Genomic DNA, 19,157 nt, shown 5'->3' with positions numbered 1-19,157 from the left:
TGAGCACAGGCCAACCGTGTGGCCTTGGACAAGTAAATTGTCCCTCTGAGCCTTGATTTTCCCTTTAAAGTAGGAGGGACAACCTATCTTGCAGGACTATTATGAGGAGTGAGATTTACATAACAGAATATAGTAGGCTGCTGGACAAATTATAGCTTTTATAGACTGACAAGCATAATCTGATTAGCATATATGAAAGTAATTCAGGACTTATTCCTTTTACCACCAAAAAGAAAGAAATGTGATTTGAAAACCCTTTGAATTTGAATTAGAATTTTATATATATATATATTTGACTTATTTTCCAAGGCCAGTATTACTCTGATATCAAAGCCAGAAAAGGATACTACAGAAAAGAAAATTACTGACCAATATCCCTAATGAGTATAGATGCAAAAATTCTCATTAAAATATTAGCAAACTGAGTGTTGGCAAATTAGCAATGGTGAAAGGTTGAAAGCTTGAAAGCTTTTCCTCTAAGATCAGGAACAAGACAGGGATGCCCACTCTTACCACTGTTATTCAGGTTAGTACTAGAAGTCCTAACCAAAGCAAACAGGCAGGAAAAAAGAAATAAAAGTCATCAGAATTGGAAAGGAAGAGGTAAAATTGTTTTTATTTGCAGATGACATGATTTCCAATAGAAAATCCTAAAGACTCCACCAAAAAAAAAAACACCTGTTAGATCTAATCAATGAATTCAGTAAAGTTGCAGTTTATTAAAATGTTAACATACAAATGTTAGTTAGCATACAAAAATCAGTAGTGTTTCTATATATTAACAATGAATTTTCTGAAAGAGAAATAAAATGATCCCATTTACAGTAGCATAAAAAATAATAAAGTACTTAGGAATAAATTTAACCAAGGAGGTGAAAAGATCTCTCCACTGAAAACTATAAGACATTGATGAAAGAAGTTGAACACAAGTAAATGGAAAGATATCCTGTCTACGTGGATTAGAAGAATTGATATTGTTAAAATGTCCACACTACCCAAAGCCAATGTTATATCTATGAAGACTCCTTTGTCATTTTTTACAGAACTAGAAAAAATAATCCTAAAATTTATATGGAACCACAGAAGACCCCAAATAGCCAAAACAATCCCGAGAAAGAGCAAAGTGGGGGCATCACCCTTTATGATTTCAAGCTATGTTATAAAGCCAGCGTAATCAAAACTGTGGCACTGGCACAGAAACACACACAGACCAGTGTTACAGAATCAAGAGCCCAGAAAGAAACCTAAGCGAATATGGCCAACTAATATTTGACAAGGGGGCCAAGAATACTCACCGGAGAGAAGACAGTTTCTTCAATAAATGGTGCTGGGAAAATTGGATATTCACGTGTAAAAGAATGAAACTAGACCTCATTCTCATACCACTTAGAAAATTAACTTGAAGTGGATTAAAGACTTAAATAAAAGACCAGAAAATGTAAAACTCACGCAGGAAAAAAGCTCCTTCACACGTGTCTTGGCCATGATTTTTTGGATAAGACACCTAAAGCAACAAGCAAAAATCAATAGCTGGCCCGTGCTGCTCAGCGGTTAGAGTGCCAGCCAGTGCACCGCAGGGTCTCAGGTGCAGTTCCTGGTCAAGGAAACATACTTGGGTTGCAGGTTTGATCCCTGGCCCTGGTTGATGTGTGTACAGGAGGCAACCAATCACACATCCATGTTTCCCTCTTTCTCCCTCTCCCCCTCCCCCTCCTTCCTTCTCTCCCTCACTCACACACTCTCTCCCATCTACTCTCTCTAAAAATCAATGGAAAACATATCCTCTGGTGGGGATTAAAATAAACAAGTTGAAATCACCTCAAACTAAAAAGCTTCTGCACAGTGAAAGAAACGTTCAGCAAACTTGTGGCATGATCAGCAAAACTATGGAGCTGGAGAAAAGATTTGCAAATTATATCTTAATAAGAGGTTAATATGAAGACCTCATATAACTCAAGAGCAAAAAGCCAAAATAACCCCAGTAAAGAATGGGCAAAGGACCTGAATGGACATTTTTCCAAAGAAGACATACAAATGGCCAACAGGTACATGAAAGGGTGCTCCTCACTAATCATCAGGGACATGCAAATCAGAACCACAGTGCCTGTCAGAATGGCTGTCATCCAGAGAGACAGGAGAGAGATGATGGCAAGGATGTGGACAACAGGGCACTCCTGTGCCTGCTGTAGTAGGATTGTAAATGGCACAGCCACTATGGGAAGCAGTATAAAGATTCCTCAGACACTTCAAGACAGAACTACCACGTCATCCAGCACTTCCACTTCTGGGAATATCTGACAGAATTGAAACCAATGGGTCAGAGAAAACCCCACCCTCGTGTTAATTGCAGCATTGTTTACAATAGCCAAGGCATGGTATATTCAAAGTGCTTTGAGAGGTAAATGTGTAAAGAGAATGTGGTATCATACATGAGAAGAGTGTTCAGTTATTAAAAAAAGGAAGTCCTGCCATTTGCAACTACATGGTTGGACTTTGAGGGCATTAGGCTAGGTGAAGTAAGTCAGAGAAAGACTAAACTGTATGATCTCACTTATATGTGAAATACAAATAAAAGCCCAAACCAAACTTGGGTTCAAATTTGTGGTTACCAGACTTGGGGTAGGGGTGGGGGTATTGGATGAAGGTGTTCAAAAGGATTAAACTTCTAGTTATAAGGTACTGGGGCTATAATATACAATAAGATGACTATAGTTTAAAAAAAACATAAACAGGTCACTTGACAATGGAGGAGCGGCCTCACTCATCTCACTTCCCAGGCCTCTGGGCGGGAAAGCAGGCAACGTGCCTGCGGGCGGCCCGGCAGCCTGGCGGCCCGAAGAACTGTGTGCAGGATACCGGGGAGCAGACACGTGGAGGCCCAGACTGAGCGTGAGACAGGGTCTAGAACAGGGGTGGGCAAACTTTTTGACTCGAGGGCCACAATGGGTTCTTAAACTGTGGCCGGAACAGAAGCATGGATGGAGTGTTTGTGTGAACTAATATAAATTCAAAGTAAACATCATTACATAAAAGGGTACGGTCTTTTTTTTTTTTTTAGTTTTATTCATTTCAAACGGACCAGATTCGGCCCGAGGCCCGCGGGCCGTAGTTTGCCCACGGCTGGTCTAGAACCAGCGTCGCTCTGTGAGCTCGTCTGCACGTGGGAAAGCCTCCTCCAGGCACGGAAAGGCCCTTCTCAGAAGCCAGCACGCTGGCCTTGGGCTCCTGGTCAGAACACTGTCTGGGCTTCTGCCTGGATCAGTGCTTCCTGAATAGCTATTTTTTGTTTTTTTCCAAATAAATTCTTGTTGTCTCTCACTTTGGCCTTTTATTATTTCTGTTATTTTAAAATTTTGATCCATTCACACTGGATGGCTGTTGTGTTGGCTGTTGTCTTTTTTTAAAGTCTTATTGATTTTTTAGAGAGATGAAGGGGGTGGGGGAGAGAGAAACATTGATCAGTTGCCTCTCGTATTCACCCTGACGGGGTGTTGAACCCACAACCTGGGCATGTGCCCTGACTAGGTATCGAACTGTGACCTCTTAGTTTGTGGGTCGACACTCAACCTCTGAGCCACACCGGCGGGCTATCTTATTATTGAGTTGTAATGGTTCTTTATGTAACCTAGATACAAGTCCTTTATCAGATAGATACTTTGTAAATATTTTCTCCCATTCTGTGGGTTTTTCCCATTTTTGGATGGTGTTCTGTGAAGCACAGAAGTGTTGAATTTTGATGACATCCCCATGCAAATTGAGGGCAGTTGCCCTGCCTGCATCTCTCCCACCGCATGGTTTGCTTGTGAGCCCTGGACCCTGAGTTCCTGCGCGCTCGCAGCTCATGTCCTTTCTCCTGCTCTCTCCCCAGGGATGGTTGCAGAGGAGTACAATGCCTTCTTCTACTCGCTGGTCTCCCAGGACACACAGGAAATGGCTTATTCAACCAAGCGGCAGAGGTTCTTGGTAGATCAGGGTTATAGCTTTAAGGTATGTTTCCATTTGGTCTCTGGTCAGAGAAGGACCACAGCTTTTCTGCACTCGGGCTCCTAGGAGAAGTGGGGCCCTGTAGTCCCAGTGGGCAGAGCTCAGGGGTGGGCGCCTGCAGAGGGCGCCCTCTGCGTGACTTGCAGGGGGCTGTGAGAGCGTACTGCGCAGATCCCCCCCCTGCCCACCATCCCAGCGAAGGGTCAAAGAACCTCTGAAGCAAGAAGCTGGAATCTGCTTATTCCCATTTTACAGTTGGCTTGTGCAGAGAACATTAGATGGTGGTGGGAACTGTGCAAGGCTGAGGACTGGAGGTGCCAGGACACTGTGGCCCTAAGTATGTTAGGCTGAGCCCCTGGGTTACTTTCTTAAGGGGCACTCCCTCCAGGTGCCTGGGACAGCTCTTGCCATGGCAGCTGGTGCGCCTGGGCCTCAGTGGGCCTCAGACATGAGAGCCACCCGGTATGCTACCAATCAGGCATTTGAATAACTTGGGAAGTTCTAAAGCTTAAGCTTTCATTTGCTGAGGCATTTTCTTTCCTGCTGACACGAATAGTAAGCTTATGTCAGGGTTCAGTGTCCCAAAGGGGTTTTGTTTGAGGGGTGGGGAGGGAGATGCTGGGAGCAGGGGACTAAGAGGACCACTAGGACTTGGTGTATAGGCTCCCAGGGTCTTGACTTGAGAGGGACTATGGGTGTTTAACACCGATTCTGTTACTAGCCTTAGACCAGAGGGTAGAGTGGTCTGACACCACCTCCCCTAGCCGGAGGCAGAGACACTTTTCAGACGTCTCGTGCTGGGCTGGAGGACAGGACTCTCGGAACAGTGTTCTGAAGGCCTTGCATCAGGGCCTTGGTTCATATCGGTAATGTCTGTGCTGCTAACAGCATTCCTGTTCTGGGTCCCTGGGCGAGCGTGGGGTAGCAGCAGCACCGCTCAGGAGTGCTCTGGGTTCTCTGAAGAGTGAGCTTGGCGAGAAGGCCCTGCCATGGGGTTGTCTATGTTGGTTGCAGCTTCTCTATCTTCCTCACCTTTGGTGCTGCAGCGGAGAGCAGCCAGTCGGAGTTCCTAGAAGCATGACTCGAGGTGTGGGCCAGCCAGTGCAGAGGGGCCCCATGTTGTACTCCAGATCCATGGTCACCAGGAGAGCCAGCCACATCCTTGTTTCTAGGCATTTTCTAATCAATCCAAGCTTTTTGCAGGGACAGATAGGAAGGCCTTGTAGTAAGTTATCTGCAAAGAAATAAAAACCACATGCACCAGGCTGGCATCCTGCTCTTTTAGAAAAAACATCTTACAAATTTATTCTCGACATTTTGTTATTTGTAAGTCCTCCCTCCTGCTGGGAGCCCTGGGTCCAAGCCAGGAGGTTGAAGCCCTTCTTGGGGGCAGGGAGGAGGCAGCCGGCGGTGCCTGTCATCTCTGATCCCCTTCATCATCTGCTGCAGGAAGGGAAAACTGCCAGAGGGGGGTTAAAATGGCCAGGACCCTGCTGATCTGTAAGTGGTCATTCAGCTGCTGTGGCTTGGGAGCAGATGTCTCTGGAATTCTGTTAGCATCTGTCTTGCAGTCACGGATTACGCTTTGTATTGAAGGTGACTCCTAAATGTAGTCTCTGGACTGCCCAGCAGCCCCACTGGTAGCCACCTGCTCCGCCGGGCGCTCCACGGCCTGGGGGAGGGCAGTGAGCCCAGGAGAAGGCGGCGGGGGCCAAGGAAAAGGAGACAGAACGTGTCGCCTGCTGGTTTTGGCTTTGCAGGTGATCACAAAGCTTGCTGGCATGGAGGAGGAAGAGTTAGCATTTTCAACGAAAGAAGAACAGCAGCAGCTCTTACAGAAAGTCCTGGCAGCCACTGACCTGGACGCTGAGGAAGAGGTCGTGGCAGGAGAATTTGGCTCGAAGTCCAGCCAGGTGGGTGAGCGAGTGGTGAGGCTCCAGGTGTCCGTTCTCCTGAAGGACCGAGTGCGCAGACACACACATGTACCGTCATGTGGGAATGTGCCTCCGCAGGTTTCTGGAAAACTTGTAGAGAAGAATAGTAATGACGTATTAACCTATTGGTATGTATCATTCCTGTTCTTAAAAAAATGTTTTTATTGATTTCAGAGAAGGAAGGGAGAGGAAATGTGGGATGGAGACATCAATGATGAGAGAGAATTCTTGATGGATCAGCTGCCTCCTGCATGCCCCCCACTGGGAATTGAGCCCGAAACCTGGGCATGTGCCTTGACTGGGAATCAAACCGGTGGCCTCCTGGTTCATAGGTTGATGCTCAACTACTGAGCCCTGCTGGCCGGGCTGTGTCACTCCTTCTGTACCTACTGTTTTCATGGCTGAGCCCACAGTGGCTGTAAATGGTCTCTTGCTCTGTTCACAAAACAGCCTAGCGTGAGCATTTGTTAGTGTTTCTGTGTTGGAGCCCAGGGTGGCAAGCCTGGCCCCAGGCTCGCACTAGGTGGCTGCGCAAAGGAGCGTGACAGGCTGGGACCGCCACTCTTGGCCGTGGGCAGGTCACTCATCACTGGTTTCCTCCTCAGCCACTGAGCTGAGCCTGCCAGCCTGTCAGACAAGTCTGAGGACCAACTCGTATAGTTTGGTACTTGTTTGGAAAAAGATTTAGTATTCTGAAAATACTCAACTTTTTATCTCGCAAATACTTATTGAATGCCTCCTCTGTGTCAGGCACATATAGGGCATAATACATGAACGTATCATCATGGAAAATTCTTAGCCAGGCCCTGCAAGGCGAAAAGTATAAGTTGGTGCTTTTGAAAGTAAACTGGAATGAGAGCCAAAGGGGAGCAATGGTTGGAACAGGGACGGGAGAAGCAGCGTTGCCTGGGCAGGGGGTGCTGCCCTCCCTGCAGCCTGAGGCCCTTTCCCCTCGGGCTGCGCTGCGGCTGGATCTCTGGACCCTGCAGGGGAGCCCTGGGGAAGCGTCTTGCGTCTGACTGAGTGAGTCCACCTACAGGGACCCCTGCGGCCATGCTGTTCGAGGCGCTGACAGGGCCTGTTTCCTTCGCTGTGATGTCCATGGGTGGGCCGGACTCGGGCAAACCCCGGACTGGAGTGGTTTCTGTTCATACCACTCAGGCCTAGGCAGGTGTGTGGTCCCCCTGGAAGTGACATCACTGGGATGCAGGCTTCCTCGTGTGCCCCAGGTCACGTGACACGTAGAGCCAGGGCTCAGCGCAGGGCCGCTGGCTGTCCACTGGCTTTACAGCCTCACGGTGGGGTCGTAGGGAATTTTGAGGGATGTCTGTGCTCACTGTTAAAAAATTCTCTTCAGAACTTGTCATGGAGAGAGGCAGGGCCACATTAGGGTAAGGAAGGGACTCCACAGCCAGACGGTTGCGTTCCAGTCCTACCCTCTAAGAGCTGAATGATCTACAGCAGCGGTTCTCAACCTTGGCTGCACATTAGAATCACCTGGGAATCTTTTTGAAATCAGGAGATTCCCAGGCCCACCACCACCACACACCACCCCCCCCCCCCAAAAAAGATTCCCAGGTGATTCTAATGTGCAGCCAAGGTTGAGAACCACTGATCTACAGGCTTCTTAACCTCTCTGTGTGCCAGCTTCCTCTTAAAGGGGTGTGCTGATGGTGTGGGCCTTGGATAAGGTAAAACACGTAACACCTGTATTCTACTTGGAACCATGCCTGAGACATAGTGAGTGGTGGATGAGATGTTAAAAATAGTGAGAGTTGTTAACTGAAACGTTGTATAAAGCTGTGATAAATGTTGTAAAAGCAGCGGGGTCCCCCACAGGTGTCTCGGCGCTTTGGGACCATGAGCTCCATGTCTGGGGCGGACGACACGGTGTACATGGAGTACCACGCGGCGCGGAGCAAGGCTGCCAGCAAGCACGTGCACCCGCTGTTCAAGCGCTTCCGGAAGTGATGCCGGGGCCACGGCGAAGCAGCCTCCGCCAGCGTTGGCCACCTGACGTCCGTGTACTACCCGACTCTCGAAGAAAATGCATGAGAACTTGGTTCTGTCTTCATGCGTTAGTCCAGGGTTTAAAAAAGTAGGGGACTCGATTTGTTTTGTTCTTTTCAGACCACTTTTCAAACTTGTTGGGGAGTGGTCGTTCCAGTATATAAAATTTGCAATATTTAAGGTGTACTTTCTTACTGTTCTCTTGAATAAACAAATGGACCATTTGACCACTCTTCACTGTGGATGTCCTTATTCTTGTCAGAGGCACGGCCGTGTCTGGGTGCTGACCCTCCATCAAGGCCACCCTTGCAGCAGGCAGAGCAGGAGGGGGAGCCCTTCCCAGGGAGCTGCTTGGGGTGCCGAGAAGAGACTTGCTCTTTGGTGTTGAAGTGTTGGGGGACGGGCCCGGGAGCTGGTGGCCCAGGTACAGGGAACAGCTTGAGCAGCTTTCAGTGCTGCCTGTTCCTGTTGAGCCCTGGGGGGTTCCACAGAGGGCACCCCAGGTAGGTCCTCTAGGCCCCCGAAGGCCATCACCCCTGTGGGAAGCACAGTGCACTCAGCTCCTGATGCTGGTCTCTGAGAGAGGGGCCTTTTATTCTCCCCAGACACATTTCTGATATTTCTGGGAGGCTGGGTTCCTCTTTTAATAGCAGCTGAGTACCTTGAGCCTTTAGCAGCTAGTTCCTTTATTCTGAAAAGATGGGCTTCTTTTCTCTTGGTCCTGGTATGAAAGAAAAGGTAGTAAGGAAAAGACAAGGCAGAATTGCTCCCTAAAAGACGGCACATGCAGGCATCGGTCAGGAAGGAAACTATTCTAATGGGCAGCAGCATTCCCGTGTGGTGTCCCCATGCCCTCACTCCAGTGCAAACCCCGGAAATGGCCCTGAGCAGGTGTACCTGAGGCCGGTGCTAAGGCCGGCAGACCTGCCTGTCCCTCCCCAGTGTGCAGGCACCTGCTGCTTCCTTCTTCCCTAATCGAACGTTGAATTTTAACTGAGCTTTGTGATCTTGAAAAGCAGGGGACGTCAGATTCTGGAAAACAGTTTATGCAAAGAGCCCCCTTCCCATATGGCTTAAGAAAGAGTCATGGATGCCCCCTGGATTACCTGTGATAAGCCGGACACAGACCTTCCAAATACCCATTCATTGCCTCAAACTACCAGTTGATCAATTGGGACAAAATGCTCATTTACCCAAACCTTGGTTAGGCTTCTCCTTCCGCCTGGCCCCGGGTTTTGGCCCCCCTTGCTGACAGCCCCTCCCGAGAACAGGCTGACTGGGCAAACTGACTGGCAGTGCCTCTCCCGCCCGGCCTCCTTCCGGACACGCTTCCTCCTCGTTTCGTCCTCCCTATGAAAGAACTCTGTCTAACCCTTAACATAGGTCTCCGAGTCAGCGTATTCTCCCTTTTGCAATAGCTGCCCCACCCCCTTTGAAAGAATTCTTTCAAATCAAGTCTCTCTTTACCAAGTCTGGATTTGTTTTTTTATTTGACCCCATGTAACAAATTCCTACTTATTCTCTAAAAGTAAGTTGAGAGCATCTCCAGGAAGCCTAGCCCCTGCTCCTACCCCTAATAGCATCCCCTGCTGTGCTGTCCTTTATGCTCTCCCTCTCTTTCGGTTTTCACGTGTGTCTTATCAGTGTGAGTTTTATCCCTACCCCAATATCTGGCATATAGTAGCTACCCAATGACTATTCAGTTGGACACTTCAAAGCTCATGCACTTGAACACAGTAGCCCAGCCTGTTGATGCCGTAAGGAAGACTGGGAGTGAGGTGTCCACTGGTGACGATCCACCCTGTGCCCTTCCTCGGGCCGTTCCCCTGAAGCAGCCCTTACACCCAGGGGCAGGGGGATTGGCAAGAACAAAATACCAAATAGGGGAGCTGCCCAAGGGGCTGTAGAGGTTGCGCAGGGCCCCTCGAGTCCCCTGACACTGGTGAGCATGCCTAGGAGGGAGCTGCCTCAGCTGGGAAGGAGCCACAGGACAAGGTTGGGGAGACTTAGCCAGGGCTGGCCTCCTGGGAACAGGCAGGCCCCTTGCACACGGTGTGTTGATTGAGAATCGGGAGCGCTGTCGCGCTGAGGAGTCTCCCCTGAGGAATGAGGTGTCTCAGCCCCACACTGAGCTGCTCAGCCCAGAGCTCCAGTGCTAGGAATAGAAGTCTCCCTGACATGGTGAAAACCTGTGGGGATTGCATCCGAGTGAGCGGGAAGGCTGCTGGAGACCGAGGCCCTGCAGCTTAAAGGGCTCACGCACAGACTCAGACTCACTGAGCTCCCATGCAGAGGCAGCAGCTCCAAACCACCAGGGACCTAGAGGAAGACACTAAACTGACCAGCTTCAGGGCAATGGCTGGAGGGACGGGTCAGCACTGCTCTCTGAGGACGAAAGAGCTGGAAGGCACCAGTTGTGAGCCCTCCCCCCACCCAATGGACCAAGGGGGGCGAGCGCCAAACCTGAGCTCTCAATGTGGCTTACATTGTTGGCACAGCCGTGTGGTTCCCTGAGACCCTGCTCCACCCAGTTCACATGCCTGCCATGAGCTGCTCCTAGGGGCTTTCCCACACAAGTGGCCCTTCTCAGCTCATGTTGCGGACTTTCCCAAAATCTTTCAAAGGTCCCTAAATCCTAAACAAGCCATAGCCGGCCTCTGCATTCCTCATTCCTCTTGCTAGGTAACCCCAAGTCCGACGCAAGCAAGGACCGGTGGTGTCAACTGGCATTGTAACTTTCATCAGGTAACCCAAGCCTGGCATACACAGTGGCCAGTCTCGGCTTGGAACAGCCTCAAGCAGCTCGCCTCAGCTCACATTGAGGTGTTCTAAGCTCGACTCGAGTAGTAGCCTTGGTTTGCAGATTAGCTTCTTCCAAGCGCCTCCAAGCCCAGCACAATGGCAACCAACTGCAGAGCACTTTGTAGCTCCTACCAGATGGCTCAAGCTGGGCACAAGCAGTTGCTCACATAGACCTACACCCAAACCCCTCCCAAGAGGCTACAGAGCCAACACACCCAGTGGCCTGCTTCAGACCACAACAAAGTGCCACCCACCAGCTCTACAAGTGAGACACCCAAAGGGTGGGCTCCGCTGACACTAGAGCTCTGCAGAAGTGGTTCTGCTCCATGGGGTCAGCCCCCACACAGCAGCTCCCCTGCTGCAGTCATGGCCTGGGGGTCAGCGCCATCCACTGACATGTTAACAGCAGTCAGCACTCAACTATAACAGGAGGGCACACAACCCACACAAAGGACACCCTTGGAGCACCAGGCTCAGGTGACTAGGGAGACTGCCACTGGACCCCACAGGACACCCACTGCTTAAGGTCACCCGGCTAAGACTGAGAGATGAAGCAGTTTTGCCTAATATATAGAAACACGGAAGGCAGCCAAAATGAGGGGACAGAGAAGTTCCAAGTGAAAGAACATGACAAAACTTCAGAAAAAGAACTAAACAAAATGGAGACAAGCAACCTCTGAGATGCAGAATTTAAAATGTTGGTTATAAGGTTGCTCAAGGAACTTAGGGGAGAATAGATAAACTCAATGAGAACTTCAACAAAGAGATAGTATGCATAAAAAAGGTCTAGGAACAAAAAAGGACCAGCCATAAATGAAGAATACAGTACTGAAATGAAGAATACACTAGGCATTGGTTCTCAACCTTCTGGCCCTTTAAATACAGTGCCTCATGTTGTGACCCAACCATAAAATTATTTTTGTTGCTCCTTCATAACTGTAATGTTACTGCTGTTATGAATCGTAATGTAAATATCTGATATGCAGGATGGTCTTAGGCGACCCCTGTGAAAGGGTCATTCGACCGCCAAAGGGGTCGCGACCCACAGGTTGAGAACCGCTGCACTAGAGGGCATCAACAGTAGATTTAATGAAACAGAGGACCGAGTAGATAATCTGAAACCAGGAATAGATGAAACTTTCTCAAACCCATGTAGGGCATCTACAGGAAAACCTCCAGCTAGCATCACACTGAATGTTGAAAGGCTGGATGCTTTCCTGCTAAGATTAGGTACAAGGCAAGTATGTCTTTTCACTACTTTTATTTGAAATTGTCCTGGAGGCTCTAGCCAGTGCAATAAAGTAAGAAAAAAAGTAAAAGTAATACAGACTGGAAAGAAAGGAAATAAATTATTAGATGAATTGATTATTTATATAAAAAAACCTCATGGAATCTACAGAAAAAGCTCTTAGAACTAATGAATGAATTTGCATTGTTTCAGGATATAATATCAACATATAACAATTAGTTATTACAAACTAGCACCAAAAAATTGAAACAAAAATGCTATTTACAATAGCAAAAAATATATGAAGTGCGTAGGGATAATATGACAAAAGATACTTTACCTTGATCAATTGGGATCAAGTGGCCCAAGTAATCTATTTTAAATCACAATATTAAATCTATTTTAAGGAAATCTATTTTAAATCACAACATTAAACAGGTTTTTCATGGAAATTTACAAGCGAATTATGGAATAAATATCAAAGTAAAGAAACAAAAACATTAAAGATAATTTATAAGGAGACTGCTGTAGGCACAGGAACAGACAACATCATGAATGGAATGGAATAGAAAACCTAGAAAAAGGCTCATTGTTGAAAATTTGATTTGTGATAAAAGTAGCATGATGTGAGTGTCATGCTTATACATGCATTTAATGTTATCTGATATTTCCCTCCCTTGTTCCATTCCTCCTTCTTTATTTCTTTCTCCTTTCTTCCTCCCCTACATTTATCTATTATCTATCTATCTATATCTATCTATCATCTATCTATCTATCATCTATCTATCTATCTATCTATCTATCTATCTATCTATCATCTATCTCTATCATCTAATCAGCTGTCATCTGTCCACCTCCCTATGAGTTCACATTAAACCTGTAATCCTAATTCACCACACGATGTTTATGTTATCCTTCTTTTCATGTTTATACTTCTTTCTCTGACAGTGAGAAATTGCTCCCATTCACACAACATGTTTTTTTTTTTATCTGCGTGGTCCTCGAATGCACATCAGGTAGTTTCAAAAGTGTTAATTTTTGCCTCTGTGAAAAAGAAGTTTAGTAATTAGAGTTCAATGTTGGTTGTGTGACGTTTGGGCTTGTAGTCTGATGGCATGAAGTTCTAACACGGTGTTCAGGCATTACTTGGGTGCTTTCCCCAGACCCCTTCTCTGTGGTTATGTTATTCATGTAATATATGGTTTGGTTCATTTGTTTTTGTTACTAAATTTTACATTGTATTAAAATTTCCCCATCCTTAATGACTACTTATTTTCCTTTTTGAGTATGTGAAACATTAACATGGCTCCAAAAGTCTGGTCTCCACCAAAAATTATATTTAGAAAAGTATTTTTCCTGCACACGTGTTTCCTCTGTCGTTCCCATTCATTCCCTGACATGCCTGTAGGTGCCCAGTTTCTGCTTATGGCTTACCTTGCCTATGTTTATTATTGCTCAGACAAGTAGATACATGTGTATTTTCTTCTTTATTATTATTCCTTTCTTACAGAATAGATAGTACACTCTATCTAAATAATCTTTTGTGCTTTGCTTTTTAAAACTTAACAAATAATTCCTGGAAATCATATCAATTTGCAGACATCTTCCGCTGTCTATGCTTTACTACGCCACAGTGGTTCATTGTGTGAGTGTTCCAGTTATGTTAGTGTGCTCTCAGAATTCTTACGGTACAATCCTGACCCCATTGTGATGGTGTTTAAACCCGTGAGCCCACAGAGAGAGAGAGAGAGAGAGAGAGAGAGAGAGAGAAACATCAATGATGAGAGGATCATTGATTGGCTGCCTCCTGCTTGTCCTACACTAGGGATCAAGCCTGCAACCTGGGCATGTGCCCTGACTGGGAATCGAACCATGACCTCCTGATTCATGGGTCGATGCTCAACCACTGAGCCATGCCAGCCGGGCAAGCGTACATTTATTAAAGCTGGGGTCAGTGGAGCAAAGGGAGGGTGTGGGTGGGGAGGAGAAGTGTGAGCCATTTTTCCCTGAGTGTCCGCAGTTAGGAAGACTGGATTTGGGGAGTAGCTAGATAACTGTAAATGGCTCGTCCATTTAGCTGTCTGTCTCAGTTTCCTACTCCACACGTCCTAGTTCACTGACCCCTCAGAGACTTCCATCCCCCAAATCTTTCAGGGCTGATAAGGGAGGAAGGTCCATCTTCAGTAGCTGCTTCCTGCTGACGAGGGTCGTGGTTCCTGCCTGACCTGAGGGGACTCGGGAATGGGATCTGAGACTGGGCTGAGGCTGTTCGCTGGTTCTCCCACTGCAGAGCTGGGCTGGAATTCCTGAAGCCACATCAAGCGTGACCCGAGGCTCCTCTGGCACCCTCAGGTCTCACTAGGTTCCCCTTGGAGCCTAGGACACTCACTCTTGCTATGGCCTTGCCTCTCTCAGAGGGGCACAGTCCTGGAGGCAGCCGAGCCCAAGCTAGTTGTGGACACTCCTGCTTTACTGGCATGTGTCCCCCTGGTCCACAGGAGCAGCATTGCCCCTTGATGTCTGTTGTAGCCTGGGGCTCGGTGACCCTGAGGTGCCGTAGGACTTAACGCTGTGGCCAGCCATGAACCTTTTGCTTTTACGGGGCTTTTTGGTCTTTCTCTGCCCTGTCTCAGCTGTACAAACACTGAAAGCTATCTCCATCATTTCCTCAGTGGGGTCTGTGGTCCCACAGCTAGCTTTTTAACTTTCTGCTAATGTCTGGGGCTGCCGGCTGGGAAAATGCACCCCCGGAAGTGCTCAGAATCGGCAGGCTTGGGGTCAGTATTTGTGTTCTTCCGTAAAACTTCTGTTAATCACCCCTGAGAAAGCCCGGGTTTTCATCATTTCCTTGAGTATCCCCTTTCATTTTGTCAATTACAGGCTTGACAATACATCTTTTCATCCCGTCTGTGAGACAAGTACACATATGAGTCCGGGGCTACCTTCCTTCTCGTCCTCCATCTGTCCCTGCGTGACAGGCCCAGTGAGGGTCCTGCCCTGAGCTTGTGTCTCTCTCTGGCTGGAGTATGCGATGTGGAGCTGGTTGGTCAGCATCAGCCCAGTGGCCCCTGTGCATGCTGCCTTTGATCTGCAGTGCAACAGCAGGAGAAGACAATCTGGAAATCTCTCCAAATTAAGTCATAAGTCGGTGTTAGGTGGTTGCACCCTCTGTGAATTCGCTAGAGTCCTCGGAAAACAGACGGAGTTTTTCTTTGCAAAAGGCCAGGTCAGAAATAGAGAAGGGAACATGTACCCAGACAATTCCTCCGGGTATGGCTGCTCCTGTTCCGTAGTGGAGGAGGGATTATATGGTGGCTACACTTTGGGGGACAGCAGAGGAGTGAGCTGGGAAGCAGGCTGTCCTGTTGGATCGATAGGGACAGAGGTGGGCATCTTGCTGGGGCTGTGAGGAGGGTGTCATCGAATTCATCTGGCACTGTGGCAACTCACACACTACAAGACTTTCGTAAATCCCTATCTTGCTTAAGGGCCATGAACATCTGAATACAGGATATTTCACTCCATTTGCTTTCATTTGCCGAACAAATCTAACTGGGAAATAGTGTTATAATTCAGAGATCCAGGGACAGGCCTGACTCCCCTGTCACCGAGTTTATGTGGAGGCCAGGCGGTACTGTGAAGGAAAATGAGGTCTGTTCCCCTTTTGATCCTCGCTCTTAAACGTGGTCCAAGTGCTAAGAAGACAGACACCCTAGGAGGAATCTCGGGGAGGCTGTTGGCGCTGCCCATTTCATCTCTTTTTTACCTGGCAGTGCAGCTGATGGCTGGTTATGAGCCTTCAGTACTAGGATGTTGGACATGGGATGACGCATCAATTAAATTATTCCTAGAGTTCTGGGCTTTGAATTGTTCCTGGAGCCACACCTCTGGTCCTGTAAAGACTTCATTTGTAAAACAAGGACAGTCATTTTAATATCTCAAGAATTGGGTTGCCACCCAAAGGACTGACAAACCCATCTGCCCATTTTTGGAATGTTTCTTTCCATAGATTTTAAAGATGAAACCTAGTTGCAAATACATCATAGTAGAACAATGACTGTCTGTAAATGACAAACTTAAAATGACATGATTAAAGACCTGGTTATAATGCAATTGAAAGAACTTTTTCCCCCTGTAAGATATAACATTCCAAGATAACAATTAGAATTACAAATGAAAGTATATCACAACTTTGTAGAATCTTGGAAATTTTTATATAATCTCTAAAATATCCATTTTGATAAAAATATATGTATACAGTCCTGACCGATTTGGCTCGGTGGATTGAGCGTCGGCTTGCGGACTCAGGGGTCTTAGGTTCCATTCCGGTCGGGGGCATGTGCCTTGGTTGTGGGCACATGCCCAGTGGGGAGTGTGCAGGAGGCAGCTGATTGATGTTTCTCTCTCATCGATGTTTCTAACTCTCTATCCCTCTCCTTTCCTCTCTAAAAAAATCAATAAAATATATTTTAAAAAAATATATGTGTACAAATAGAACATAGTCATTATTATTTTTTATTTGTGAAAGCTTCCCATGTAATTTCAAGCATATAAACTAGGTCTAATTAATTTAAAACTTCTCTCTTATAAGGAAGGAGAACAAATCCTTGAGGCACTCAAGGGGCCCATTGGAATAACCCAAAGTCATTTCTAGATTGAGAAAAAAAGTTTCTTAAAATTTAAACTTGGGAAAGTTGTCAAACATAAGATATTAACTAAAAGATGTTAACATAAACTTCTTGTAAACCCAGGTAAAACAAACATATATTTTATGGTAATAACTCTAAAGACATCAACCAAACTTAAACCAGTTTTAGTATCAAATATTTTCTCCAGACCATGTGATCCTGCTTAATCTATATGAGCATTTAATATCTTTAAGCTAATAAACTATTACACCATAGTAATGCCATCCAATTACTATGAAAACGTACCACATATCATACACAGATGAGTGTATGTCACAAAAAGACCATACACATAAAAGACCATACACTAACTTTGAAGAGAAGGCACAATATGTTTTTTCACTTGCTCTTGACAACTTTCCAGGAGACTGGAGAAGGGGAGGGAGGTTCTAATTACCCAGCAGGAAGACCTATTGAGACTGTCAAAATGAACCCTTTAAGGGCAGTGAATGAGCAGTGAAAACAAAAAATCTCTACCCCAATTCAAGAAATTACATATGTAATATCACAAAGAGTTGTTAAAAGTGGTGACAGAAGATGTGACATGACAAGAATGAAGTTGTCAAAATTGCTGTAATAAATGCTCCAGATAGAGAACCAGAGAGAAAGAACCCTGGCTGGTGTGGCTCAGTTGGTTGGAGTGTTGTCCAGTGCACCAAAAGGTTGCTGGTTTGATTCCCAGTCAGGGCATATGCCCAGGTTATGGGTTCAGTCCCTGGTTGGGGTGTGTGCAGGAGGTAACTGATCGATGTTTTTCCCTCACATTGATGCTTCTTTCCCTCTTGCTTCCTCTCTCTCTCACATCAATAAAAACATTAAAAGAAGAGAGAGAGAGAGAGAGAGAGAGAGAGAGAGAGAGAGAGAGAGAAGAAATACAAAGAGAAAGTGTGTTTGTCCTGTGGACATTTTTACCGTGTGACCTGAGAATGGTCTTACCAATGATCATGGTGGTGGCCAGGATGGATTTACCCAGCTCACACAGGGAACTCAAGTCCACACTGGCAAAGTGAGGGGGGAGGGGTCCTTTCAGACATCAGTGTGATCAGGTCCTGACTCACTGGACCCTATCACCTAGGTGTCACCTGAGGATGATCATGTGAGTAGATGACTTCATGTCCAGAGGTCAGGCTTTCCTTCCATCTCAGCATTGATGAGGTGTGTTTTGATGAAGGATTGACTCGCTTGCTGACAGGTAGGTTTCCCCACACCGATGATGAGAGTGCAGGAAAGATGAGTTAGAGAGAGAGTACAGAGAAAACAACTCTGGGCCCACCTGGGTTGCCAAAATATATCAGCAGAAAGGGTCAGGGTCCAGAGCAGGTCTGCCTCGGGCTGGCCAGTAGTGTGTGGGTTCTTGACTTAATGCAGGAAAGCTTCAAAAAGAATAAAATACCTAAGAATAAATTAAACCAAGAAATTAAAAGACCTGTACTCAGAAAATTATAAGACATTAAACATTAAAGACATGGAAGAAAGAAATTGAAAAAGATACAAATAGAAAGGAGAAACCAAGATGGCGGCATAGGTAAACACCTGAAATTGCTGCCTCGCACAACCACTTCAAAAATACAACTAAAAGACAAAATGGACATCATCCAGAACCACAGGAAGGCTGGCTGAGTGGAAATTCTACAACTAGAAGGAAAGAGAAAAGCACACTGAGACTCAGAGGAGGTGCGGAAGTAAAGTGCAGAGGTACGGAGGCGCACATGGAAAGGGCTGGCAACTGAGGACAAGGTTGTCTTTTTCAATCAGGAGGGAGACACAAGCCCCCGACAGCCCTGAACTCCAGTTTCGGGCAAGTCTCTGGGGACCCAGACTCATACGGGAAGAAACTGGACTGTCTGGCAGTGGGCGGAACTCGAGGGAAGCTTTCTCTCAGAGGTGCTTGCAGTGATTACCACAGGACACTGAGACGCGGGGCCTCTTAGGGAAGGACTGAGGATCAGCCATAGCTGTTGGCTCTGCCCTGTTGATTCCCTGAGACCCTGCCCCACCCAAGCTGTGCACAGAGGCTTTTGCATATGAATGGCCTGGCCCTTTGCAATCTAAAATTACCTAACAGCTGCAGCTGGGTCAGAGAGACCCAGAACTTCCAAAAGAAGGCCCAAGGCCTCACAACAGCTTGCATTTCTTCACAGCTGGGTCTCATCTTGGCACCTCCAAATCCCAAACAAAGAAGAGGAATCTGCAGATCTCTCTGTAGCTCCTGCTGGGTAGCCTTAGGCAGAGGCTAAATTAGCACCTCCTTAGAGATCCAAGAGCCAGTGTACCCAGTGGTCAGAGTGGGACCATCCAGATTAAAACTCCTCAGATCCATAACGGACACACTCAGGGGGCAGACTCAGTGAGCACTGAAGCCCCACTGAAGCAAGTCTTGCCCCAGAAGGGTGTCTCCAGCACAGAAGTTCTCCCACCATAGACACAGCTGATTCTCACAGCCAATTGGCCTGGAGATCATTTCCTCCCAGTGATACCTACAACAATCAAGGCTTAACTACAACAAGACTG

General features: G+C 46.8%; 1 protein-coding gene across 1 annotated transcript in view; it reads left to right on the top strand.

Annotated features, from left to right (window-relative positions):
• The window catches only part of ERCC3 (ERCC excision repair 3, TFIIH core complex helicase subunit), a 65,804-nt gene extending 57,641 nt beyond the window's left edge, over positions 1–8,163 (top strand). Inside the window, exons 13-15 of the mRNA XM_070423179.1 lie at positions 3,869–3,987; positions 5,745–5,897; positions 7,758–8,163. Of these exons, the coding sequence (XP_070279280.1) occupies positions 3,869–3,987; positions 5,745–5,897; positions 7,758–7,889 (404 nt within the window). The 3' untranslated portion in view covers positions 7,890–8,163. The remainder of the gene's footprint in view (positions 1–3,868; positions 3,988–5,744; positions 5,898–7,757) is intronic.
• Positions 8,164–19,157: the final 10,994 nt, after the last annotated feature.

The sequence above is a fragment of the Myotis yumanensis genome, unplaced genomic scaffold (genome assembly GCF_028538775.1).
Source record: "Myotis yumanensis isolate MYYU_CA2020_CCGP unplaced genomic scaffold, mMyoYum1.0.hap1 SCAF_8, whole genome shotgun sequence".
Classification (NCBI taxonomy): Eukaryota; Metazoa; Chordata; class Mammalia; order Chiroptera; family Vespertilionidae; genus Myotis; species Myotis yumanensis.
Note: the sequence above shows the minus strand (reverse complement) of the source record. Positions and strands in the feature narration are given on the sequence as shown.